General features: G+C 43.8%; 2 protein-coding genes and 2 long non-coding RNA genes across 5 annotated transcripts; 3 read left to right on the top strand and 1 right to left on the bottom strand.

The window, feature by feature from the left end:
* Positions 1–568: 568 nt before the first annotated feature.
* On the bottom strand, positions 569–13,827 carry LOC119149708. Its single transcript, XR_005104839.1, has 3 exons — positions 13,481–13,827; positions 8,678–8,682; positions 569–580 (listed from the first exon to the last, which is right to left on the bottom strand). It is a non-coding gene; the product is annotated as an uncharacterized LOC119149708 (long non-coding RNA).
* On the top strand, positions 2,979–23,191 carry SFT2D1 (SFT2 domain containing 1). 2 transcript variants are annotated; one of them, XM_037391309.1, is made up of 8 exons: positions 2,980–3,149; positions 9,333–9,419; positions 11,226–11,305; positions 14,290–14,371; positions 16,703–16,738; positions 17,489–17,547; positions 18,901–18,930; positions 21,179–23,191. In XM_037391309.1, exons 1-8 carry the CDS (start codon positions 3,087–3,089, stop codon positions 21,216–21,218), a joined length of 477 nt encoding a protein of 158 aa, XP_037247206.1. In that variant the 5' UTR covers positions 2,980–3,086; the 3' UTR covers positions 21,219–23,191. The 2 variants fall into 2 exon arrangements, with proteins under 2 accessions (XP_037247207.1, XP_037247206.1); XM_037391310.1 differs by lacking the exon at positions 9,333–9,419 and having other exon boundaries at positions 2,979–3,149.
* On the top strand, positions 3,162–7,078 carry LOC119149707. The gene is made up of 2 exons (XR_005104838.1): positions 3,162–3,569; positions 3,661–7,078. It is a non-coding gene; the product is annotated as an uncharacterized LOC119149707 (long non-coding RNA).
* Positions 23,057–25,802, top strand: PRR18 (proline rich 18). The gene is given in 3 exon segments (XM_037391828.1): positions 23,057–23,095; positions 24,242–25,218; positions 25,220–25,802. Coding segments are annotated over 3 exon segments (1,476 nt in total). The 3' UTR covers positions 25,680–25,802.
* Positions 25,803–26,757: the final 955 nt, after the last annotated feature.

Below are 26,757 nucleotides of genomic sequence, written 5' to 3'. Positions count from 1 at the left end.
GCCTGAATCTTGCAGAAGACTTTTGTGAAGGCACAATCAGCAGCACCTCTCTGGCCTGCTCCCCACCACACCCTACCTCAGTAATTCCTGGTATTAGCATGGCAGCATCCAACTTGAACAAACAGGTACTGCCTTTCTACGGATGAGTAGGAGGGGAGGGGGGTCCTGCGCCTGAGGCTTCTTCTGACTGTGCGTTACCACCTTGAAGATGAAACATGGCACCTTGAGTAGTCACTTGGGTTGGGGCTTTGTGAGAAGACTATGGAGATACAGAATGGCTTGCACAGCTTTGGTTTTAGTAGGGAGTCCAAAGAATTAATCTGCGGGTTGTCTGTTGCTTGGGAGGACATGGGGAGGAGGCTGCCATGCTCTGACACTTTTGTTGTCATGCCATTTCCAGTAGAAGCATGAGCCCACAGCATTTCTGTGGAACAGAGGAACTAGCAAAAGTAAACTGTGGGTAATTTTTGCCATCCATCTGTTCAAGCAAATAGCAGTGAGGCAAGCAAAACCCTTAGCATTATGCAGCCATGACGCAAAGTACACTGGATGCTGTATTAAAAAGGTCTCACTGACCTCCCTGAGAGGCACCTGAAGCACCAGTAGGTTTTCTGTCCTCCATTCAGTGCAAAACCAAAAAAGCTAGTTTCTGCTCCCACCAGCTAATACCAGCTCTGCTTCCCTGCCCCCTGTATCCAAATGCCTTGAGCTTCTAGCTATTCTGCTACTGCAGAACTAAACAGGCTGTAGGGGAGAGAGCTTCCTGGGGTTCAAGCTGTATGGATGTAGCCTGCCAGGCCCTGGTGGGCTGAATACTTCAAATCTTCATTTCCCCTGTTCCTCACAGGCAGAAGTCAGGGCAGGGATGGGTCTGTCCTAGTGCTCCCACTGTTCTGCAGAAAATTTTGCTCCCGGGAAGCTGGGGGCGTGCAGTTGTAAGCCACAGACTGCCTTGGTTCCTCCTCCAGGGTAGGCAGGCATGCTTTCCTCTATTCTGTGGGGTCCCCTGATGAAGAAGAGAGGCCCCAGGGAGGCAAGAGGAGAGAGAAAGGACCCCATCAATATAGTCACTGGCACGATCCTCCAGGAAGCAGTTCTTGGTCTGGGGTGGCAGGTGTAGGGGGGGCATGGGAACAGCAGTTCCTGCTGGCAACCAGTTCTGTTCAGAGCCACCACTAAATGACACTCCCATGTCGACACCTCTGGATGAGCTGCAGAGGAGGAAGATGTCACCAAGGACCTCCACTCACTACCTCTGGCCCATCTTAACTGCAAAACACCCAAGGCATCCAAGTCAAGCAGGTGGCAGCAAGCTCCAGATGGGATGCCATGACCAGCTGGGCCTCTCCCTTTCTCCTGGCAGCTGTAGGCATGGGGCCACTGGGCATGCCACATGCTAGGAAATGATTTTTGTGCACACACCCCACACCCCCCATCCCTTTTCTCATTTCTCTTCCCCTGTTCTGAGGGTCATGGTCATGTTGCTCCCTTCCAGACATTCTCCCTGCTTAGTTCCTTGCAAGGTATTGGCCACATTAAGCTCACCATTTTGGTGTGTTAGACTACTTTTACACATGTCTGCAAGTGTTTCTCCCATTCCGAATTCTGGCCTTGATCTAAAGCTTCCTGAGGTGCTGATGGCTTGTCATCAGGCTGGAAAGGTATGGTTTGGGTCCACGTGTTTCACCTAAAAGCCAATGTGCAAGGTGTGTGGGAAACAAGATTCTTAAGTGTGCGTGGGGACAGGAACAGAGTGGGAGCTCTCCTGTCACGGAGAGGGGAAACCTTCCCCCAGGAAGAGGTAGGGAAAGGTTTCTGTCCTGAAGGGCGTCACTGGGGGCTCCGCTGCCCTGACTCTTATCAAAAGTTTCACTCACACAGCAGCAGGTTACTCTGCCCTTATCACTCATGCTCCTCTCCCGCCCTGCCCCACGTTGCTGCCTGCTGTCACTGCAGACAAGCAGCAGGCCGGGCACACCTTGCCATCACTGGGTCCTTTTCCCTTGGCTGCCAGCCTTGTTCCCCCTGCAAACCATCCTGGCCAGAGCTGTGGTGCTCCTCCGAGGGCTGGTCACACGGCAGAGCCACGTGCCAGGGCGCAGGACCAGCCGCAGAGGCCATGCGGGCTCAGCATCTGCGCAGCACAGGACAGGGCTTATGCGGAGCGACCATGCTGGAGCAGAGTGGGTGATGGCTGCGGTGCTACTGGGAATGAGCAGGCGAGGCAGCCAAGACACAGGGGAGCGTGGTGGCCCCCACCATACCCCTGCTCCCAGGGGCAGAGGTTGACAACACAGAGCCATACTGGAAACCTCCACGTTAATATGTGCGTTACGGTTACCCGCAGAAGGCGGCCTTTACAGCTATTCCCACTTCTTTCCAGCCCACCCACGTGTAACTGGAAAAACACCTGGCTTCTCGCTGGCGGCCTGCGGGACGCAGCAGACGTCCCTCACTCGAGGCACGCCCAGGCCGTTCGCACCGGTGCGCTGCCGCCCGCTGGGTGACCCCCCCGCCCGGCCCACCCGCACCGCGCCCACGGCCCACCCGGGGCGGCAGGGGGCCCGGCCGGCCGCTCCAGGGCACCGGTGCTCCGGGGGAGGCGGCCCCGGACACGCCAGGGCCGCGGGTCACGGCGCGGCACCGCCCCGCCCCCGCGCACGGCGCTGTTTAACGCGCAGCTCGCACTGCCGGGCTCTTGCACAGCACGTTTCCGTGCGCACCGAAATAAGCCTGTTCCGCCCGCACCGGTGAAGCCGGGACACGCGGGGAAGGCCGCCCTTCCTCCTCCTCAGTGCCTCCGGCCAGGCGCAAACCGGCGCCCATCTCACCGCTGCCGGGGCTGCCGGGGGGGCTGCCGGGGCTGCCGGGGCGGCGGCCGGTAGCGCCGTCGGGGCCGCCCGTGGGGCCGCCCCCCGCCCAAGCGCGCAGGCGCGGAGCCGCGGCACCGCCCAACCGCCGCCAGGGGGCGAAGTTCGCAGCCGCGCGTCACTTCCGGTTGCGGCCGGGACCCGGCAGGGGCGTGCGGTCCGGTGCCGTCCCGTCCCCTCCGGCGCGGCGCGGCCCGGCCCTGCCCGAGGGGCGGCATGGAGAAGCTGCGGCGGGTGCTGACCGGGCAGGACGACGAAGAGCAGGGACTGACTGCGCAGGTACCGCCCGGCGAGGGGCCGTTCCTCTTCCCGCTCCCCGCAGCGGGCCGAGCGTCGCCAGCGCCGTGACGGGGCCTCGCCGAAGCCGCCCGGGCCCGCACCGGTGTCCGCGGCCTCCGGCGCTACCGCGTTTCCCGCACTTCCCCCCGCGGCCCTTGCGGGCACCGGGCCGGGCCCGGTAGCGGGAGCCTTGGCGAGCTGGCGGTGTACGGAGGAGCTCCCTGCGGCGGGGGTTTCAGGGCCTTTGGGTTTATTTCCCACGTCCCGCTTCGGGATAACGGGGCCTCCTCGTCTTGTGCACACTATTCCTCCTGCATGGCCTTGGTACTTGATGATCAGTTAAACAAGAGCGTTTCTTTCTAAATTGCTTCTCCATTCCTTTATGCCCTTGAATTTGCAAAAGCAGAGGTCTTCCTCTAGGTAAAGATCATTTTGTGTGTATTATGCTGAAGTTCCTTTTTCACCCCGTACTCGTCTAGTACAACTTAATTTTTCCATTTCTTCCCCACAGTCTTTCTCATAGTCAGTTTCAGGGTTTGGTTTGGTTTTTTGCTGTGTTTGGACACCATACACTTCTGAGACCGAACTTCGAGATTGAAACAAAGCTGAGCAGGCTTATAAAGAGCCATTTATACCGTCACGTCCTTTTTAATTGATGTGACTGCAGGTCAGAGTGTGTGTCCATCCGTGTCCGTCGTTTCCCCCCCCCTCCCCCCAATCATGGAATATCCTGATGTGCTACATGCTGCTGGAGCATGGTGGAGGAAGCTGGAACACAGGGCAGCCCTGATGTGAGCTGCAGCTAATAAACCTTGGGGAACTAGCATAACCTCACTATTGTTGGTTTCTACGGCGTAACGCTAGTTCTAGCAGCTTGCTGCTGACATGCTTCAGTTGTCTTTGTGCTGAGTTGCTGCTGGTCTTCAAGGTTTATGAACTTGGCCTCTTTGCCCCAACAAAACAGCTGAATCGCAGTCCCGCCTGACTGACTGTGGAAGCAGCGTGGCCTCTGTGTCTTTCCACACCAGAACTGGCTGCCAGCGTTTGAGAGGGATGCTTCACCTTCGGATTTTATTTTAGATATGCTTACATCTCTGTTCATCTTAGTTCAGTTGCAAGAGAATGAATTAATCTGCTGTCCCCAGGCACATCTTACATGAGACACATGATAGTGACATAGTCTTCTCCTTTGCTTGACACAGTGATTTTTGTTTTAAGTCAGTGATCAATAGGTACATGCCTGAGTATTTAATACTTTTCTGTTTGAGGTGTATATCCTAGGGTGGAGAGAACTGAGCTAAGAATTTGGTGTTTGTTAAATGCCAGTAACCAAAGTATATATGATTTGACTGTTGAGTGTAATGATGACGTTATAGCTGGAGAAGACTTAATGCAGCAAAAATCTGCCCATATTTAAAGCCTATCCAGTACATGATAGAAGAAAATATGTCTTCGGTGTACAGCAGAGGAACTTCGTGCTGAGATGAATCAGAAAGATCATCTTTAAAGTAAATAGACACCCACCAAAGAAAAACTCCAGTGTTTAGGTCAGGCAGTGTCTCTGCTGCAAGTATTCTCAAAGTAGCAATGTATTTCTAGACCACTGGAAATCAAGCCTCTTTTTAGTGAGGAAATTAATATGTGAGATTCACTAAAGTCACAGCTTTACAGCTGAATGGCGTCGACTATTTTTAAAGTCTGTTTAACAGAGCAATAAAATACGTGCACCCATACAGAGAAGGATACTTTTTAAGAGATAAGGTTGTGAAAGAAAATAATAAGGTTATGCATTTTGGGTATAAAAATCAACTATTTCACGTGACCTTTCCGGAACAGTGTCATGTGTTTGGTTAAAAACAGTGGCCCTCTCTTCGGAATAGCTGATAGTTTTGTAATAGCCATCATATGGTTCATATTCACAGATATCTGTATTCTTGTCCTTTGTGATTTTTTGCAGAACTGTTGCCACAAAGTCAGTAGTAATTGCTGTTAAGTAAAGTAGAAGTATATAGTGAGACAACTGTGTTGGTAGATAATTCAGTGAAGCCTTTCTGTACTTTCTAAACTCCTCAGGTGACCAGCTGTTGTTTTCAGCTGCAATTAGATCAATTATTCTTAAATATATATAAAAAAAAGGAATTAAAGGAATTCATTACTGAAATGTATCAGTGTGATGCTGTTGTCAGGGCAGCGTTGTGCTATTTAGTTTTATCAACACCAAGACCAATATAAAATCAGTCCGTTGTTTGATCGGCTTATTTTCTGGCTGTAGTTTCATGACAATTTGTTGATTGATAACTGCTTAAAGCATTCAACAAGATTTAAGCAAGGAGGAATAGACCACATATTTATGATTCTTACATTTTACTCTAAAGTGTTGATACAAATACATATAAGGAAGCCTGCTAAGGAAAGATGAAAATATGTCTCTACAGATATTTTTTTAAATATTGCTTAGGAACTCAGTTCTGCAAATGTATTCAACATTTTTTTGAGATTGAGTTTTCTCAGTTACTTTCGTATTCTTAAATTTACTGTCAGTAAAAATGTAATTGTTAACTTCTGGAACATTTCTTAAAACCTGTAAAAGAAAGTGTTTCTATTTTTTTGTTTTCCCACATGGAAAACTTTTATAGGGTCATTAATATATGGGGGGAGCCTAGGTGGATGTTCAAAACCACAAGAAATGTTTTTGATCAAAGGCAGCTGTGCAGATTATAGTTTGTATGATTTGGTGTGTGTTCATAGCAAGCCATTCAGTAAAAACACCAGTTGCTTGCAACTTGTGAAATTAGACTGTTGCAAGACTCCATGTTTCAGGAAGTCTGCCTTGTAGATTGCAGTTTGCACTTAGGGTTTCCTCTTGATTTCTGGATGTCTTGATCATTTCTTTGATGTAATATTTACTTGAAATATCCTGGGAATAAAAATCTTTGCTTCTTGCCCAGAGACTTGGCATTACAGTTTTGCTGTAGAAAACTATGAATTTCTATTAGTTGCTTTCGGGGGGTTTATATTGCTTAGAAGCAAGCTCATAAGCAGTATTGCAAGAAGTGTATGGTTTAGAGGAACTCCCTTGCTACCGCTACGGCACAGTTCTCTGTATCAGCCTTCCACCAGATGTGGAATTTGCATGGCACTTTTTTCAGTCTCCTGAGAAGCAATTACCATAGAGTATAACGCCGACTCCTTTTATCTGAACTCTAGGATTAGCTGTACAGCTTTTGTCAAGGCAACAAACAAAATTCCTAATCACCCTTACGTTGCTTCCTGCTTTTGTTGCATAAGACAGCTTAGACATACTAACTTTTTCTTAGGGTTTTGGTTCATAGTCTCTGAATGTAGGTATAAGAAATTAAGCTGTTACTTCAGGGGGTCTCTGCTCCTTTTACAGAAATTGCAGCTCCTGCAGCACACATGGCAAAATAGGCAGGGGGTGTGTCAGGTCCTCAACTTTTAACAGATTGTAGCCTGGCATTTTAGCACAAGCTGAAGTCTGTGGTTTAAGTAGTTGAACTATGTACCTGTTACTAAACTTTTGCAGCAAGGTGCTTCACTACAGGTGTGAAACAGACATCTCGGAGAGGTAGCCAGTTCCATTGCTTCCGTGAAACTTAAAGAGTATTAGGTCCCAGGGAATAAGAAAATGCGTTACCAGATCTCCAGTTTCAGGATTTTAAACACTGTATTAACAAGGTCCAGCTTGATAACATAAATGGTGATGACATCAGGAATGGTTGAAGGATTAGCCTTCATTTTAATGCCAATTAATTTATTTAGTTTTATTATTACAGAGAATGCTGTGTTGTGGTGCTCTGGCAGCCCTTGTGCCACAGCTTATCTTCTTGCAGTTCATGTGGATGTATTGGCAATCTTAAGTTTTTAAGAATTAAGTCCATGAAATGTATTAAACTAGTTTTAAAATCACACTTTAAATCTCGTAGCGTTTTTTGCTCCAAACCTTTGTGTGGTTCACTCATTTATGGTGTTGGTATTTTTTTCCACCTAATAACTGTTAGGGATTTAAATGAAGATAAAGCTAACTTCAAATTTATATGAAAAAAAACCCCACATTTCCTGGTAGTTGTTTTAGGAACACCATCAGATATTAATACTAGAAGTAGAATAGCAGTAAGTAGCAGCCATGTGCCTAATATATCTGAAGAAATTATTTACCTTCATCCTTTCCCTGTTTTCTAGGCAATCTGAAATGTGTGCACTGCATGTACTGATAGTATTGGCCCATCCACACTTAATTTCTGTGCAGGGGTGGAAAGGATTTTTACTCTTGTTTTTCTTTCCCTTTTTTTGTTGTGCGTTTTTCTTTCCCTTTTTTTGTTGTGCGTTTTTCTTTCCCTTTTTTTGTTGTGCGTTTTTCTTTCCCTTTTTTGTTGTGCGTTTTTCTTTCCCTTTTTTTGTTGTGCGTTTTTCTTTCCCTTTTTTTGTTGTGCGTTTTTCTTTTTTTTCTTTTTTTTTTTTTGTGTGTATGTGTGGTTAGTTGCAGGAATAGGTGTAACTAAAAGCATGACTCAAATAGCTATCTTAAGTTATGCCCTACCAGTTCTTCCTGCATCTTACATGTGAATGCATTCAGGAATATGACTATCAACGGTATCTTTCAGTTGCTGTTTTTGTCTTTCTTTAATGCATACATAAGGATAAAAATTTGGACCCAACAAGGTAAGCTGCATCTTCTGCCCTTTGGGAAGTTCTGCCTTAACTGTTAAACACAGAGACAGGGAAAGAGAATTCAGAACAGTGTTGTATCCCAGCTCTCAGTCTGCTGGGAGAGTATGCAAGTGTAAAAGATTATTTTACATACCCTGATCCCCCTTCTTAAGTAAACATTCAAAGTATTTAATTTGATTAAATAAGATTAGTAATTTCTTTATAAGTAGGCCAAGCTATTCCGTGTTCATGTACATTCAGATGCTGATTCATCACAGCACATAAATATGTGCTTGTTTGTGGCCCTTTTTTGTCAAACTAGGTATAGATTCTTCATTTGTACAGATGTGAAATCATTCTAAGCAGTAACCAAATTTCATTCATTCACTTACCACTGCCTGAAAGAGAAATTTTTCAAGAGATTAGGAGAAACATCAAACAAATTGACTGGGGAAGCCCTAACTTGTACATTTGGTTAATAATACTTGATTAAAAATATGTGTAGACTAGGTAACAAGAGGACAAGTTTGCTTGTGTCATCTGAGCAAATAGACAAGTTAGCTTTTTATGGTCATCTTACATAACTGTAGCAACACTTCACTTGATAGACCAATTTAGAATAGAAAGTATATTTTAATTTTAGTCACCCAGAGTAAGCTGAAATATGGTGTTCTTAAAGCATGGGTGGAGAAGATGAGCTGAGCATATCTAAGAAAACACTTCTGCTGAAAGGAGCTGTTCTTCTGCCAGCTTTGTGGCCCTGGCTCGTAGGTCAGCCCCCCCACTTTTCTGACATCTTGCCGAGCTGGTTTGGCTCATTAGTCTAGCATGGGACTAAGTCATCAGAATAGAAGAAACACTAGTTCTCGCTTCTGGGAGCTGTCAGCTAGCTCAGCTCATTAAGGGGTCTTACAGGTTCTGGAGTCATACTTGGAGAAGCAGGAAGTAAAATGATCCCTTTGGTCAAGCTGGCTGTCTGATGAGACCTGCCTGCACTTTCGCCCTGTAAGGAACAGTAGTTGAAGTGGGATCATAATGCTTGCAGTGGATACTTGTATTAACATGTACCATGGGTTCTGTCTAGTAACAGAAAAAGGTAGTCATGTCTATAGGAACATGCAGTGCTGCACAAATAGATTCATCTGCAAATTACTAGAAGGTCCATTCGTTCTTCTGCTTTGGTACAATTGCGTTTATTTTCAGTCATAACTGTACAGTAAAAAGAAAGTCTCTTTCCAAGTGGAGCAGTATTGCTTCAGTGCCAGGATGTACCTTCACAAGTTTTGTCTTTTTTCGTTTGTTTGTTTTGGAAATATGTTTCCAGTTTGCTAATACAATTTCTTAAACTGAAATAATTAATATGCAAGCAACTGTTAAGCAAGGTAAAATAACTTTCTCACTAAAAAAATATTTTGTTTGAAATGAAGGACTTCAATAGCAAAGAAAAATATCCTTAGATTGTTTAAAACTGGGTTTGTAATCCCCCCCTTTTTTTTTTTCCCCTCTTCTGTTAAGGTCCTCGATGCCTCTACACTCAGCTTTGGTACTCGAATCAGGTGGTTTGCCATATGTTTCGTTGCTGGTGTTGTATGTTCTATTCTTGTAAGTAAAGTTCGGGTTTGTTTTTTCCCCAGTACTATATTACTGTTCTACAGTTGAATCTTGTTCATATTCATACTTTTTATAGGATTCTGTGTTTGCTTTATCCTGTATCCTAAATTTTGTATCCATAAACTTAACTGGACTTCAAGCTTATAATTAGCATGTAGGGGCTGTTCTGTAAATTATGATTTTGACCATCTTTCTTCTGTTCACAGCAGAGAACATTTTTATTGTAGCCTATTAACATTTCTTACTAAAAGGTTTGAACACTGACAAAATATGCTCTGTTTTTAATTTAGATTTGTGACTGGTATACTAGGAAAGAGCTTGCGCTGCTCTTCAGTGTGTACCCGTCTTCTTTTTATTCTCTGCAATAAAAGGGGAAGAGGAGGGGGAGACTTGAAAGCTTTTTAAATGCTGAAGAAACCACAGGTGTAACCAACCTGTCATTCTCACAAATCAACAGGTGATGACTGTGGTAGCATGTTGACAATTGAAAAACCTGCTGCACTCCTATTGATCTTACAGTCAGCAGATCATCTGTTCATTCTTGAACTTGAGGTGTTGGCAGGAGGCTCAAATCTGTAGTTAAAAGTTGAGATCTGTTGATTGATTGGGTCTATCAAAATCTGACACAGGTAACTTGCAGTACAAGGCAGTTCTTCATCTGTATGGAAGGTCCAGGAAACAGGTGGAATAACATTGGGGAAGTATTCAGACTGATGGTTTTGGTTTTTCTTTCTTTTTTTTCTTTTTTTTCAGTATGGAGTAGAGTGTTGGTTTTTCACGGAGCGTGACTTTTGATGTAAACTAGTCAGCAGCCTTTGGCCAATGTGTGTTGGTAACATTTGCATTTTTTGTGGATACTGTCAGGCTGATCATCTTGCCTCCTAATGCATTCTGGTAGTAGGATGGAGAAACTTGTCCTGTGTGTATTAGTTTCTGGTTTTGCCATTATTTAAATGACTACTGCTGCTCTTCCATTTACCATGAAAAGTTTTTTAAACCAAGGAGACATGTAATGACAGAAAGAAGCAGCTGTGGAGAGCAGCCTGTAGATTGAGGCTCTCACTTCAAGATTGCCAGTCACTGGATTGTCCTGCAGGTGGAAGCTTCTGATTCTTTCTCAAAACTTGTGATTTGCTAGAGTCCCCGAGTCCTACCTATGAGACGGGTCTTACCCATGAGGAGTCTTATTTAAGCGGTAATCAGCTCAGTAAAGGCACTGGGGAGTGGTATTACTCATATTGGTATCTATGGCAAGTACAGTGACAAACTCTGGCCACATGCTTGCGTTGGAGAGGGGGCAGGTTCTTGGGAGGGAGCTCAAGACTGGTTGGAATCACCCTTTTTTAGGGTTGCTTAAGCATTATTTGGTTGACTTCTTCCACCCCTCCATATTTTTTTGCAGGTAATAATTAACCAGTATAATCACAAATTTTAGTACATGCCATGTCTGAGCTTTAACACCTATTATCCTTTGTGTGCAGGTGTGTGTGATGTATAGTGGGGCATTGTAACGCAACCGGAAGTGTCCTAAGTAGAATAGAAACAGTACAAAGAAACGTTATAAGCAATATAAATAAACATTGCTTAGTTGTAAAAACATTGTGAAATATAGTAAACCAATATATTACTTTGCCTGTAGGTGGCAATAGAAGTATGCTGAATTGACTGCTGCAAAACAGTCTACTGGTATATGTTAGAATGATGCTTTTCATAGTCTGAAAGTATATTTATAGGCTATAAAATCTAAGTAAATTGAATTAACTGATTACAAACATACCGATAAACTATCTTTTATAGGGAGCATCGCTATGGTTCCTGAAGGGGATCAAACTTTGTGCAGTGTTTTACACCCTGGGAAATATTGCTGCATTAGCCAGGTACGATTTCTTAATTATTGTTAATAGAAAAATACCCTCTTTTTCATCTGCATTCCCATTTGCTTGTACTCTCAAATGATGTCTGTTTGTGCTGTATAAACATTGTTTTCATATTGAAATGCTAATAACATAAAATTGTGTTTGTCTTAAAGTTTTAAGTTTATCATAATTGGTGAATATCAATTATTCACTTGTCATTGCCCCATTGTGATGCCTTACATGATTGTTTTGTGGAGACACCACAACTGCTATCTGAAGTATGAATAACAAATTGCTGGCTGAATGTTTTGTACTTTTTACAGCTAAGTCCTTCTGCCAGGTACAGAGGTACCTCAGTTTCAGGGGCAAACTGGTAGTCTGCCCACTGTGTGGATGCTTTGTTACTGGAAGGAGCTTTTTTGCTTTTAACAGAGAGAACGTTCCGTTTGTGGGAAAACTCTTTGAAAAAGGAGGGGTTCAGGAAATCCTCCTTTTGACTGTAAGGCCAGGCAGAATCTAAATATCGTTCACAGTGTATTTTTAAACTCTATGATTCTCTGTTCCCCATAATAATTAGTCTTAAAAGATTTGCAGCAGGGACCTCCTAGGATCAAAAAACTTCTTTCGCTGTTTGAAAGACGTGTAAGAATTTGATGTCAATAAAGTATTTTCAGTTTTTGTTTGTCCTCCTCTTACTGTCCCATCGTATCTGAAGCATGGTCATGGGACTTAAAACCCATGGAGTCTGCTCTTGACTTTCATGGGCTCTGTGACCTTAGTTGAGTCACTTAACTCTTGAGTCAAAGCATTCTTGATCTGTTAAAATTCAGGTGAGTACTGTTAACATTTGAGAAATGTGATGGTGTATTGCTTTTCCTCAACAATTTTGTCAGGGGACAAAAATGTTTATACTGGAGTTGAGTCTCATTTGTGTAACTATTCCATCTCATACTAAAAAAAGACAAAAAGTTAATATTGGAGGTAGACAAAATTGACTGTTTCCCTTTCTTTCCCTTACCTTACTCTTTAATCTTTGTTGGTGGTTTTTTTATTTGTTTTGGTTTTGGCTTGTTTTATGTGTGGTTTTTTTACCTAGTATTTTGTATGTGTTATCACTGCTTCAAATCAAATTAGCATTTTAGAAACTTCATGCTAATCAAGCCTAACTGTCAGTGAACTAAGAGGAAAGGTTTTACAGACTGGTATTTCTTTTAGGAGAATGCTGAAAAACTTTAGTCTGGACTCCAACTAAAGTTAGAAGCAAAAAAGGGCCCCCTTCCCCTTCAGTAGTCCTTTTAGATATGAACAACAGGCAACTATGTGCTAAGAACTGTAGGAAATGACAATAAAGTTCCAAAACTGACAAGGAGATTTAAACTTTTCCAGGTTTGTTTGCAAATCTGTATTTAAAACAAATGCAGTTAACACTCTTATGAAGTAGTCCTATCTAGCCTGCTTCTACTATGATTTTCCAGCCACAAACACGAAAACAATTACACTTACTTGTTCCTTCTCTGGGATGATGAGTGTATCTCCTACAGAATATGTTGTCTATAAGGAGGATCCTGTGTAAGTGGAGGACCTCTAGATTTCTTCCAGCCTTCCTGCTCCCTATGGATTCTCTCACATCTCTTGAGAAACTCTTGTGATATCTGTCTTTCGATGCTAATCAGGCTGGCATCAATGTATTTTACTTTCTGTATTTTTTCTGCCTCTTTTATGTGGTGAACCTCCCTCGTTTTTACTACTAGCCAATATTTTTATCATCCCAATCCTTCCACTAGCTAATTTTTTATTGTAGCTTTTCAGTCTCTTTTTTTTTTTTGTGTCTTAATTTTATGGCCCAGCAGCCATGATTAAAAAATACTGAAAAAAAAGTTAGTTTGGGTTGCAGTGAATTTAAATATTTTTTTTCTATTTAATTGAGAAAACATTTTTTTCCTTTTAATATGGACTTCTGAGTTCTGTCTATGCAACTTAGAAAAAAAAAGTGAAGAGGATATATACACAGAGTTGCTGGTAGGACAACATCGGGCTGTGAAAGGTCATGGCTTCAGTTTACTGCTTGGGCTGTGGATTCCCATATTTCTTCCATCTTAGAAGATGTGTGCTTCACCAGGCTTATGACTGGTTTTGGAAAGGGAGCTTACCAAACTCCTTCCTGCCACTGGTTGTTTCATTTAATATAAATATTACCTAGAAAAGGAGCTAGACTAGATTTCCTTTCTGTAGTAAAGCATTCGGACCACCACAAAGTTACAGACATTCTTGCTCCCTTACTAAGTTTTTCTGTTTTTCTATAAAGCAGAATGGCTTCAGTGACAGGGAGGGACTCATCTCAGAATATTTGAAGCCAGATAATTACTCCTACGATTGTGAATTTTTAGTTCGTATCGCATTTCTTTGCATGAACCGGTACAGTATAGTGTTGCTGATGGTTCTAATTCTCCCTTGAAGTTAACTACAGAGTAGAAGAAAGGAGGATTTAAAACAAACTACTGAACTTTTTCCTTTTTTTTTTTTTTTTTTCTTTCTTTCTTTCTTTCTTTCTTTCTTTCTTAGTTTGGGCAAAGAGTTAGAGCTTCCCTGTAATACTGATTGTAGCTACTTGTGTGCTGCTTGGGTAAGAAGTTTATTGTTAAACTGAAATTTTCTACAGAAGTTTGGTCTTTGTATTCTTTGCATTCTTTTGGCAAGTCAGTTTGTAGAACAGTCTCAATGTGAAATTCAATAGACTTCAACTTGACAACCCTCTGCTATAAGTGGTAAGGAAAGAATTCCCTGACCAGGAGTGATTCAATATGTGTAAGCTGTTTCCAGGATTAAATTAGTGGAGTATTTCACCTTTCATTCTAGCAGCTCTCTGTTGCCGCACACTGAAATGCCTTTTTTTAAAGGCTTTGTAGTCATCTGACTGTTGGAAAACTGGTTAATGACCTATTGTCTTTTACAAAGGTTTATTTGAAAGTGATTTACCACTTGTTTTGTTTTTTCCCTCCTATTAGTACATGTTTCCTGATGGGGCCAGTGAAGCAACTGAAAGCCATGTTTGAGCCAAAAAGATTAATAGCTACAATTTTGGTGTTGGTAAATATACTATCTTTACTTCCTTTTGCTAAAAAGTTTTCCTTTAGCCTCAAGGCTAAATTTGAGACTTTACTAAAGGGAGGTTATTTCTCAGTCTACCTCTTCTTTGTACTGAGTAACAATAGTCAAGTTGATTAGCTTTGTGTATCATAAAGTTTATCTAACTCCCTTCTATGAGCCTGTGGTTTTGTTGCTTATGATATTTTTAATTAATCATTTGGTGTAAAATGTTCTTTACTAAATATTAATATTAGATTAATTTATTTTCTAAACCATTTCTTCAAGGCTAGAGAGACACCGTTCAGCTGCTGTGGGAAGTCGGTGGTTACCAAGTCTAGCTTGACAGTTGTTTGTTGCCTGCAGCTCTGTCTGTGTAGCTTAATGGTTTAGCACTTTCAAAGCAATGGAGAAAATTAATTTCTCTCCCCAATGTCTGGGAAGCTTCAGCTTCATGTTTCTCCATTCTGAGGTCCTTGGCTCCTTTTACTTTGATGACGATCACTTCTTCCAGGAACATGGGAAAACCAGCCTTGTCCCAAATCTCAGAATTCCTATCCCAAAACTCTGTATTAGGTAGTTAAAAACAAGTTTCTACACTTGCTTGCTTTGGTTTTGTACTTATTTTCTCTCTTGCTCCTCCTGATTTTTCAACTCTTATTTTGAAATGTAGCTGGCTGTCCTATACTCCCTGTCACACAACTTTCTTTTCTAGTTGATTACAGCTGATGTGGACAAGAAACCCTTCGTGAATTCTTTTTGGGTGGCTGTCTCTCTCTCACACACCCACATGGGGGGGGGGGGAAAAGTTATAATCTCACTAGAGAAGCTCACGTTTGCCCACACCTTCTGGAGAAGTGCCTGGATCCTTGCTTGGACTCCGAGCTTTGTTAAAGAGGTGACATTTTGCCATCTCTTCCAAGTCATACTAAGTCCTAGGGAAGTTATGTTTCCTAGGTCTGCCCTAAAAATACCCCAAGAATATCTCCAGTCCTCCAGAGTCTGTGTTTGCTGAGCATGAATTCTCCAATACCTCACAGCTGTGGCCTTTTTCTGGTGAAGCTGAGGGCCTGAGCCAGGCGGTAAAACAGCCAGCACAAAAATTATTTGCTCTGATGATCCTATCATCCACTGTGCTCAGACAGGTTGACAAAGAAAACTTGCTTTGAAGGCTATAGATACAAGACTTGTCAGGGAATGGGAAGAGAACAGAGTAGGGAAAACATCACAGACCTACCTAGCTGTTCAGAGAAGCTACCAACACTGTTAGGAAAAGACAGAGTGAAAGGTTTCATCTAATAAGGAACAGGAACGTTGGATGAGAGCTAAGATCATTAGGATAGAAAAATTCAGTAATACGGGGAAGAACTGGAAAACTACAGGTTAGAAAAATTGGGATGTGTTTGTTTTCATCCTCATCTTAACACAAAGCTAGAATTGTAGGCAACTTGGGAGTCACAAATGTTTGAAAAATTTCAAGAGTGTGTTATTTTTATCTCTTTCCATGAAAAGCAAACTTTTTTTTCCAGTGAAAATTAGAGTTTCATTCTGTTTTCTGCTATGTGTAATGACAAATGGGGAGAGCCAGGTGAGATTCAGTGGAAGAGTTCAAATGATGGTTAAGTTTGCACAAATGGTGTGGTTAATTTGGCACAGTAAACCATATCACTGTAATGTTCTATCAGAGGTATTTAAGTAGCTTGAATAAAGCCTCATGTGAGGTCTTGCACTGTCTATGAAGCAGCTGCTCCCTAGTGGGCTCTTCATTACTGGCAGAAGGTGAAAAAACACTGGCAGAAGCAGAGCCTGTGTTTGCCAAATACTCTAATTGTGAACGAGTGTTTTTAATAATGGATTGTTCGTAGTGATGCGTGTACCTTTCTTGTCAGAGGTTGATGTTATGAATACTAGATCCAAAATGATACAGTGTACTGAAATAATAGAATAGCAGTTCCCAGGCTATTTGATTGCTTTCAATCAGCCTTTATCACCAAAGCCCACCTCTTAATAGACCCAACACATAAGGCTACACAGACCTGGTTATACTCCTCCTGGTTCCTGAAATTGGTTCCTGCCTCTTTCTTCTAAGACTTGGCCCAGCCCTTCTGGCCATGGAGCACATCATACTGTGCTTTCAAAAACACAACTTTACATGGATTTCAGCATATAGTCATTGTGTGACAGCCTTTGGCTCTACTTTTTTCATGAGTCAATTCTGAAAATGCTGATTACCCATTGAAAACATGAAAACAGTTATTGTATTTGCTTTGTTGTGTATTTGAGTATTCATTTTTTTTTGTGTGTATGTGTGTCTGTCCTTTCATCTTCCCCCAGCTTTTCCTAGTATTGACTCTGTGTGCTGTATTCTGGGTGAGTGAGAATACTTTGTTCCTCTAAAGAGCAATCTAGCTTGGTTAGTTTGTTAATTGCATTACAGCTTTAAACATACAGTTCAGTTCTAGAGGAAAGATGAGCTTGTGTGTGGTATTCGTGTTTTCAACTGCAGTTGAGTTTAGGTGGCGTGATGAGCCTTCTGGCTACAAGGCAAATGTATTCTCGTCTACAGCACATGCAGGTGGAAGGTACAAAATCTAGAGCATCAGGTTCAGTCTGCAGAATAAGAACTAAGAAAAGCGAGTTAAAATGTACTTAGTGATTTGTAATTATACAAATTTTACATTTGTCAGAGAATATCAGAGAGCATGTAGTGGTTGTTAGAAACCATGGGTTTCTAATATTAAACTGATTAAGGCAAAGGAAGAGAGACAGAAAAAGTAGTGTCAGGAATCTTGATTGACAAACTGGCTGTATGTTCTATAGGAGTAAACGTGTAGCTGAAGTGAACTGACATATTTGCAGAAGTACAGCATCATGAATGAAAGTGAAAGCAATAGCATTGATGCTGTTAAGCATTTTCAAAGCTGGAGAAGGTTTTCATAGCATGATGCTAATGGAGTGACAAAAATAAATGGAGAGTTCTTGGAGCAGAAAGGACTAGCAAATTAAGACAAGGAAATCTGGGCATTGTCAGTTAACTAAATTTTTGAACGCGCTGTTGCAATTGTTTATGGTATAGACTGGTGCAAAACTAACTAACTTGCAATATTTATTTTTACTTAGTGGAACAAAAAAGGTTTGGCACTGCTATTCTGCATATTGCAGATGTTGGCAATGACCTGGTAAGATTCTTAAAATTCATTTTAATTTCTTCTCCCTGCCCCTACCTCTGTGATTATATATATAGCTTTATAATGTGCTTTGCATAATGTAATTTTGCCCAAATGCTAGCCTCAATCTGTTTTTCAAAGTTAGGTTGTGTAACTTCAGCAAAATCTATATGCAATCATCTTGCAAAAATGGTAATTTTAAATATATTCTGTGATGTGTGAACTTATTTGAAACATTCTGAAAGGAATATAGATGCAAAAAAATTCTCATGCCTTTTCTCTGTTGTGAAAGTAACTGTATATCCATATGCCCTTCTTCTGATTATCTCCCTCTTTTTTTGGGTTCTAACTAAATTTTCATTTTTGAAGTGGAGGAAACTATGTAACATTTCTATGGTGTGTGTCCTGCCTAAGAATATTGAGCAGCACTGGGTAAAGAGCGGGTGCATGTGAAAGGGTAGATCTAGTGTGCAGCGGGTACTGTGATGACCATCCAGGTGCGCTCAAGGGCTGGGCCTGGGAATGTGCAGGCACACTGGGTGAATGCTTGCAAACCTGTCCTAAGTTTTGGAAGTTACTGCTTTTTCTATGGAGATTCGTTGTCCTTGTCCCAAGTGAATTACTTGGTGCTAGTAGACAACCCCAGGTAACTACAGTTCCTGTTTGAACTTGCCCTGAATACACAGTGTCTCTACTGAACTTGGGTCTGAGGACAAATAACCATTTGTTGAGGATAGGGCCTGTTGGGCCTTGTGCTGGGCCCAGGTAAGTGCTTGGTGCCAGATAGAGGGAAGACTGCTAACTCAGTGTTCTACATGTTTACAGCAGACAGCTTCACATCTATTAGGTGGTCAGTCTGGGCATGAGAACAAAGCATGGCCTGGAGTCACGTGAGAAGCAAGTTTCAGAGGATAATAGAATTATCAGCTGAGTGTCATGATTGTAGTGTACTATTCATACTACAGCATATATCTATAGAGTTACATAAATAATATGATTAATGTCTATTTCTGTAGTAATGTATATTTTTAAACTGGAAAAAGTTGTAGCTGTCATATTGAAGACTACAGTTTTCCCAGAAAAATCCATTCCTTTTGAGTCTCGTGATAGTAAATCAGTCTTTAAGTTTATGTGCAGTAGAAGTTACAAATGATATAAAAACCCAAGAAAAAGTGGAAAATCCTTGGTGGTACAGTAAGTTCTTGCCCAAATATGTCATCTTTTCTTGGGTAAGCATTACATTGAGTAGGTAATCTTGTTTAAAAGTTTTGTTACAACAGGTTGCTTTTATTAATGCTTGACTAAAGTGAAATAATTGAGCACGTGAACACTCAGTCAAACATACTTTTTTCCTTTTTTTTCCAGGTATAGTCTGTCATATATTCCTTTTGCAAGGTGAGTCTGCATAGTAACTTCCATCTTAACAACAGTCAGTTATCTTTATGCTAGGGAGGGGAAAAAAAGACTGTAAATGTAGTATGTGAAAAATATAACCTCTTCCGTTTACTTTTGCTTTTTTTAGAAAATGATATAGCTGAGCTCAAAGTAATGCTTAATATAAGCTTCAAATACAAGTGCATAGTAGTTCTTTGTTAAATTTCATTCTAGTTTTCATCACTGAAAATAGAGGTGGTTTTGTTTTTTTTTTTTCAATTCTCCAGTGATTTAAAAAGATTGATGCAATAGTGACTTTTTCAGTACTAAAATTAAAGATAACTTATGGATCTGAGGTCTTAGATAAAAGCAAACAAACAAGCATAGCTTCAGCTGCTAAGTCTACTTCTGAATTTCTCCATTTTTAGGAGAGGCAAAGGCAATGCTTCATGCTAATTTTCATTTTGGCAAGCTTCTCTTTCTCTTTTCAATCTTGTGTGTACAAAAAGGCAACAGAAGCTAGCCAAACACATTATGAAACCACATGCAAGTTAACAAATGGAAGAATCTATTTTTTCTGTAGTGTTTCATGTAAAATGCATTTGGTCTTTCAGCAGTGTGGTTTTGTAAAAAATAAAGTGCTTCCATGTTTATATATTACTTAATGAGTTTTTCTGTAGTGGAAGTGGGGGAAAAATACAAAGTATTGTCTGGCCCTTTCATCTGGTATCTCCCTGTAGTGTTTCTGTCTTTGCCAAAAAATTTGTACTGTCGATTTATTTTTTTTTTTAAGCTTCAGATTTGATCTAGGGATGAGTAAGCCACATAATTTTTTTGTTGTTGTTTTAAGATAGTAGTTGATAATTACAATGGATTAAATACTGTGAACTGAACTCAGGCTTCAAATTGTCATCTCTACTATTTCTGACATCTCAAGCTAACCCAGTCAAAAGTAGTATTCTTGAGTTCTTACAATTCCTGTGGGCTTGTGACAGTCTCAGTAGGGTCATTCCTTCCTTACCCTCCTTGTCTTTTAAATGTTCTGCTCTGCCCAGAAAACAAGTTGAGCTACTAGTCACTGGTATTTTCTTCCCTACCAACACTACTTCAAGTTCTGGACACAAAACCACTGTTATATGCACCACTTTAATTTATTTGGTTTTACTTGTCTACTAGATTTTGAGCCAAAGAATTTAATTTTACACAGGCTGCCTTTAAGAGTGCAGTGATTTCTTTACGGATTATTGAGTTACTTGCTTACGTGGAATGCTATCATAAATTTAATGTATAGGTTGCCTGCCTTCTGGAAACAGTGATCTAAACCACGTTAAGTGCCAGACAACAGTATTATATAGTTTATTTAAAGTATGCATTTATCTTGATTTTAACAAAATTATCATTACTTGATTTAACTCTGTTAAAGGTTTACTCTTAACAACAATTTACTTGTCTGTGGTTTTGTGGTTTTTTGTTTGTGTGGTCTTTTTATTGTGGCTCTCCTGCTGGCATGGCAGAAAAAACCCCCGACAACAAAGAACATACATACACTGACTTTAAGGAGTCATAGTATTTTTCTTCATTTTTCAAGTTGACTAACAAAAAAAATATGGATTCCACTCCTTAATAAGTTGTTACATCGTTTTAAATAATGAAAAATAAAGGAGATTGAAGTGAGTGATCTAAGCAGAATAGTGAGAAAACCATTTGTTTATTGTCAGTTAAAGAAACAGACCTCTTCAGATCTTTCAAACCTTAAAGTTTAAGCTGGCTGAGCCGGCTCTTCACCTTGCAGTCTTAGTACGGGCACTTCAGACTCTTCAGCCTGTGCTTTTTTTTCCCTGCAACACCATGGTGTAACTCCAGTGTGGCTTGGACTCAGAGCACCTGTGATTTGCTGATTGTCTGGATTTGGCGTGCTCCTCAGCCCTGCCCTTGCTGGCCAGCCTTTGCAAAATAAGGTTTTGACCTTTGTTAAGCCACCAAGTGTGCTGCAGAACAATTTTTAACACTGTCTGCATTTTAGCATGTGCTTGAATATAAACAGTGTTAAAGACTTAGCCAATATGGGCAGACCTGAGCTTCAGAGTGGGTTTGAGCCTTTGCTTTAGCTGGTGCTGTAGATGTAGTCAATGTAACAATGGCTGTTAAGGTCCTGCACTTGATAAACTATTGATTTTTATCTTTAGTTTATGTAATATTTTAAGTATGTAATGGTTGATATGTATATAAAGAAAATAACATTTTAATTGACTTTTTTTTCTTTTTAAAGGGATGCTGTGATTAAATGCTTCACATCCTGTCTAGGGTAAATTACAAACAGGATCCGCTGTATGCTTTAAAAGCCAAGTCTTATTCCTCTGTGAATCTTGCCCTGAAAACTGTACTTTTTCCACTCATGCAATACCCAGTAACAATTTAGTATGTTCCTTGCCTTTTGCATTTGGGGAATTAATTAAAATTTTTACTAGAAACTTTTTTTAAAAATAAACTGGTTAAACTGTTTGTGTTTATCCTGGAACTTTTAGACTTTTTTTTAACAAAAAAGTACATTTAAATACTTTGTGCAGAGTAGTCTTAAAACTACCTTGCATCCAGTAACACTTTATTCCCCAGTGTAGGCAAGCCACTAAGATCTGGGTAGTATGCATAAAGATTTCACTTACAGTTCTAAAATTTGCAATGTGCCATTTACATTTGTATGTTATTTGTTGTACGCTTTTCCAAAGACAGAGTTTTATAAACGTTGTAAAGATTTGGTAAGTTATAACTAACTGCTCCTTTAAAATGTCTATCCATGTGCCTTATGGAAAAATCCTAATGAGAGTGAGTATGTGAAAGGTCTGTTTAAAGCTTGTTGGATTTTATTAAAAATCTATATTTAAAACTTTTTTTTTACTTTCATACTTAAATACTTTTTACTAGAAGAACTTACGGCTAATGTATAAATGAGATTTGTGAAATAGATAAGTTTTAAAGGTGCCTAAACTATTTTTTCTTTACAAATTGGCTATAGAGGGCTAAAAAATTCAGCATTACACTTGAATAAATATGAAAATATAAAAAGTGGGATATATATATATGACTGTATCCTAATTTGGCAATTAGGTTTGCAGAAGTGATTTTAAAGCTTCTTTGTGTAGTATTTAGACAAACTGTTTATTCTGACTTAAACTGATAACAGATTGAAGTGAAATACTCTTAATACTTTGCCTAGCTTCAATAAGATGTCTCATTTCTGGTTTTTTGCAACTAAGAGCTATTCAGTTATTCAGGATCAAAGTGAAATCCTTGGTATTTGGTGGCTGATATATTACAGAAGGTTCTTTTTAGCACAGGATGGATGTGCTTGATTATGTGCTTTCTAAACCCCAATTGTTTTGGGTTTTATTTTTTCTTTCTGACAAGATTTGAAGAGATGCGAGCTGCAGTTTCAGGAAGGGGAAAAAGCCCCCTGCCTGTAAGTATTCAGGGTTGAGGCTAAAGAGACAAATTGCAGTACATTCCTGTATATCTCAGTGTATGTTGCACAAAATAGCAACATGTTTTGGGAAGCTGTGTGAAGGATGATTGCGTGATTTTGCAGCTAACTGCTGATCAGGCCACACCTTTTAACTGACTAGTAACAGTAATGTACAAGTGCCAGTGAGGCATCCTTCCTGCTGGTGATAGGGGACCAGGTAGTCCTGATTGCTGCAGCAGGGTCTTGGGCTTGTTAGTGCTGCGTGGTGTAATGACAGCCTTTCCAGCTCTGCCTGTCACAGCCCATGGATGCTGATGGACCCTTGAGTGAATTTTTAGTTCCTTTCGGTTTTCAGTTTGCATTAAAGATGAACTAGTATGTGTGTAGGTAGTGATGGATGTCATCCTGGAAATTACTATGCTGCTGCTGACCACAGCTGGCACTGGAGAGATCCCATTCCACTGGTCAGTGCTTCAGGACTGGGTGGTTGTTTGCTCTGGAGCTGGTTTTGCACATCAACCACCAGTTCTGGTACACAATCACCTTCACTGTGATCTTTAATTAGAATGGTAGTAGTTATTTAGGTTGGTTTGTTTTTTGTTGTTTTGTGGGTTTTTGTAATTTATGTGCTATGGTAAATAACAAAGCTAACACTCATCAGTTAACACTCAAGATCACCAGAACAGAATGGGTTCAAGAACTGAGGTCCAGAAGTTCCATGTACTGGTATGTTTTTGTATGCACTTTGGTCTGTTTATATCATGTGCAGTCTTCTTTTTCTGTCCTGAACATGTAAGGATAAACTTTCTTTATTTGCATACACCCTGTGTTCTTTTGTCAGTATTTGTGCACCTTCACATCTGCCTGTTTGTTGTCTATGAATGTTCCAAAAGTTCACAGCTGATGCATCCTCATTGTATGATACCCTTTTATGACAGTGTGAAACCACAGATGTGAAGATCTCTTATCCCTGTGGATCGCATACATCCTACCCATCTGTCACGGTCCACTCAGTGGACTCGTGATGGTTCATTAACTATGATCTCAAAGCGCAAAAATCAAGGTGACCACGCCAAGGGGTTATGCTTCAATTAAACAGCACAATTTTATTGTTTGCCCATAAAGCAGCATGCGATAGGTAGAAAGACAGAAAGTGAATAAAAGGTAAAGTAAAAAGAAAAGAGGATTATAGCTACCACCATGGGTCCAAGGCGTCCCTAGGGTCCCAGGTCCAGGCAGCATCCCACCGGTCCTTCCGATCGTTGTGATCCTTGGTGGGGAAGATCTCCAAAGTTCAGTTGCTAAAAAGTTGGCAACTTTTTATGCCAGGCAACACACCTTGCTCCTCCTCTGGTCTATGGACTCCCGCCAGTCTCCGCCTTCTCGAGCCAGGTTATCTTGCCCCAGAGGTGGGTAGCTTCAGACCAGGAGGCGTGTTCTTGTATTGTTTTCTGGTTCGGTGTTATGACCACAGTTGTGATCCATCTTCTGGACAGCTGTTATGTGGCCTTACTCAATCCCAGGTTGCAGGGAGCGGCATAGTACTCCTCGTACCGTGCAGTTCTCTTTCCCAGGGTCTTTGTGTCTTGGTGTCCATGAGGACCACATTCCATCTCCAGGTCTCTGTTGGCAATGTTGAGACAATATTGTTCTCTATAGACTGACTCTTACACCATCTGTTGATAAAATTCTGGTACCCTAATTAACATAGTACTTTGAAGTAGAATCTGTAGAAATTACAGGCGGTGGCTTTTTAGACTATATTTTGAAGAGGTAGTAATCTTGGATTCATAGGAATACGTGTTTACTTATTGCTACCCTATGAAACCTCCCCAAACCTCTATTAGTGTTTAGGTTACTTTTAAAAGGTAGGAGGCAACTGCCTTCCTCCTCAACACAACAACAAAAGAGAGAGAGAATAATAACAAAAACCCTGCAGAAGCGTTGAGCTTTGTTTCAGTCACAGGAGGAGCTAAGGCGAGGCAGAAGGGTCTCGGGACCAGGCTGGCTCTTGCCAAGCCGAGTTGCTCTTGTCCTCGAACTGACTTGTGCGTGTTGGGGCACGGCGGGGTGCCAGCCTGCCCCCGGTCCCGGCGCGCCTGGCGGCGCCCTGCCCCCTCCGCCCGCCCCTCCTCGTGGCGCTGCGACGGCCAGGCTGCTCAAAGTATCGCTGATGCTTTGACGGTGGCGGGAGGATGCCGCTTTAACGTGGCATTCAGAACCCGCCCCTTCACGCTGGGAGGCCTGAGGACTTTGAGAGGAACTGGGGAGGTGTCAGCCTGCCCCCGGGGCCGGGGCCCCCCGTTCCCTACCCTTCCTTCGCGGGAGGCGCCGCGGGACGGCCGGCGCCGGGGGGACACCTCATCCCCGCCCCGCGCCGGGGAAGGGTGTTGCCGGGGCGGGCGAAGGGCGGGACGGGGGCCGGCTTACCGAGGGGGAAAAGCAGCGGCCGTCGGCGCAGACGAGCCCACGCCCCGCGCTGCCGCCGCCGGCCGGGGGCCGCTCGTCCGCCGCTCGCCATGGGCTGCAGCCCCGGCGCGCCGCGGGGCCCTGCCCCCCGCGGGGAGATGCGCCGCCCTGCCCGGAGCGCGCCCCGCCGCCCCCTGGGCCCGCGGCGAGGAGCCGGAGGGAGCGCCCGGCCGCACCGCCTCCCTGCCGCCCCTCCTGCCGGCCCCCGCCGCCCGGGCGCAGCCCAGGAAAGCGGCGGCGGCCCCCAAGAAGGCAGCGGCTCGGCCCGCGGAGGAGAAGGCGGCGCGGAAGGCGCGGGGGGCGCCCCCGGAGCGGGCGGGGCCCCTCTCCAGCTCCTGGCCCTGCTCCTCGCTGCAGCGCCGGCCGCCGGCCGAGCGGGGGTCGCGGCCGCCGCCCGCCCCGCCGCAGCCGCGGGGCCGCCCGGGGCGCCGGGGGCCGCCAGCCGCTCCTGCGAGAGCCTCGGCGGGCGGCGGGGGAGCCGGCGCTGCGCTTCTCGCTGAGCCTGCCCCCGGAGGCCATCCGGGTGCTGCAGCGCCGCAACCTGGAGCGGCAGCGGGGGCAGCCCGCCCCCTCCCCCGGCGGCAGAGCGGCCCCGGCCCCGGCGCGGCGCGGCGCCCGGGCGGGCGGCGACCTGCGCGCTCTGCTGAAGATTTCGCTGCTCAACGACCGGCACCGCTACGACGACGAGGAGTACGAGGAGGAGGAGGCGGCGGCGGCGGGGGCCGCGGTGGACGAGGGGCTGGTACGGAAATGCACCGAGTGGCTGCGCGGCGTGGAGAGCGCGGCCGGGCGCGACCGCCCCGACAGGCTGGAGACGCTGCCGCACCTGGGCACCCTCTGAGCCCCACCGGGGCGGGGGGCGGGGGGGCCGCGGGAGCGGCCCGGCGGGGCCGCCTGGGCCTTTGTGACGCCGGCCGCGCCGGGGGAGACCCGGCGGGTGAAGGCGGAGCCGGTCCCCGGAGCCGATCCCCGGAGCGGCGGCGCCGCTGTGCGGCGAGGGACAAAGGAGCGGCGCCTGCCCCCGCCCGCCGGTGCCGGGGTGCTGGGAGGGAGCGGGGCCGGCTGTGGGCGTCCTGCTTCGCCGCCCGTCTTTTGTTTTTTTTAAGGCTTCCGAGTACTTTATAAGGTGTGCGTGATGCTTTTGTATATTTGTACATAAAAGTTCGTTTTTATTTATTTGAATAAATGACTCAACTTTTGTGTGGCAGCAGCCTCGGCGCCTCCGTCGCTCCGCCTTGGGCTGTCGCTGATCGGTCCGTGGCTGCCGGGGGGGGTGTGCGAGCCCCCTGGGTGCCCTCGGGATGAGGGGGCGGGGGGCCACCGCGCGCAGAGCCCCGTTATACACCGTACCGCAGGGGGGGGCGGCTGGGCGGAGGAGGGGGGGCGGGGGGCTGCTGGTGTCACACCCCTGCTGGGCGGTCACGGAGACACATCCGACCTTTCGGGCTGCTGGCAGCGTACGGGGGTGGGGAGGGACAGCGGCAGCATCCTTTGTCAGCGTGTCCCCCGCCCCCCCCCCCCGGGACCCGCCGCAGCCTCCCCCCGCCTCAGGCTGTGCCCGTAGCTGATGCTCCTCGGGGCTCTGTGTGCCTCGAGGGGCCAAGTGTGCAAAACTCCCGGCTGGAAAGGGCAAGGTGAACCTTAACAGGCTTACAGTTATCTCGGTCGCTTACTGCCGCTCTCGTATTGTTACCTGGCTTCTCAGAACAAAAGTCAGCCCTAGATACCTGCTACGGAATGGTAAATATTTTGAAAATGCATGTCAGTGTGTAGGGACATGTGAAGTTGAATTTATGTAGCAGAATAAAACACAGTTTAGTGCCACAAACTGGGAATTACACATGTCCTGTAGATAGGTATCAAGTTGTTTAAACCAAATTATGCCGGTGTTGATCATTCCATTAAATCACAGGAGATAA

The sequence above is a fragment of the Falco rusticolus genome, chromosome 6 (genome assembly GCF_015220075.1).
Source record: "Falco rusticolus isolate bFalRus1 chromosome 6, bFalRus1.pri, whole genome shotgun sequence".
Classification (NCBI taxonomy): Eukaryota; Metazoa; Chordata; class Aves; order Falconiformes; family Falconidae; genus Falco; species Falco rusticolus.
The sequence above is the reverse complement of the archived record's forward strand: the minus strand, read 5'-3'. Positions and strand labels throughout refer to the sequence as shown.

Bases quoted from the DNA above. Each gene is read 5' to 3' on its own strand.
- SFT2D1 (XM_037391309.1), top strand. From the start codon at position 3,087: ATGGAGAAGCTGCGGCGGGTGCTGACCGGGCAGGACGACGAAGAGCAG. The intron at 16,739-17,488 runs GTGAGTGAGAAT...ATTTTTACTTAG, and splicing joins CTCTGTGTGCTGTATTCTGG to TGGAACAAAAAAGGTTTGGC. The intron at 17,548-18,900 runs GTAAGATTCTTA...TTTTTTTTCCAG, and splicing joins CAGATGTTGGCAATGACCTG to GTATAGTCTGTCATATATTC.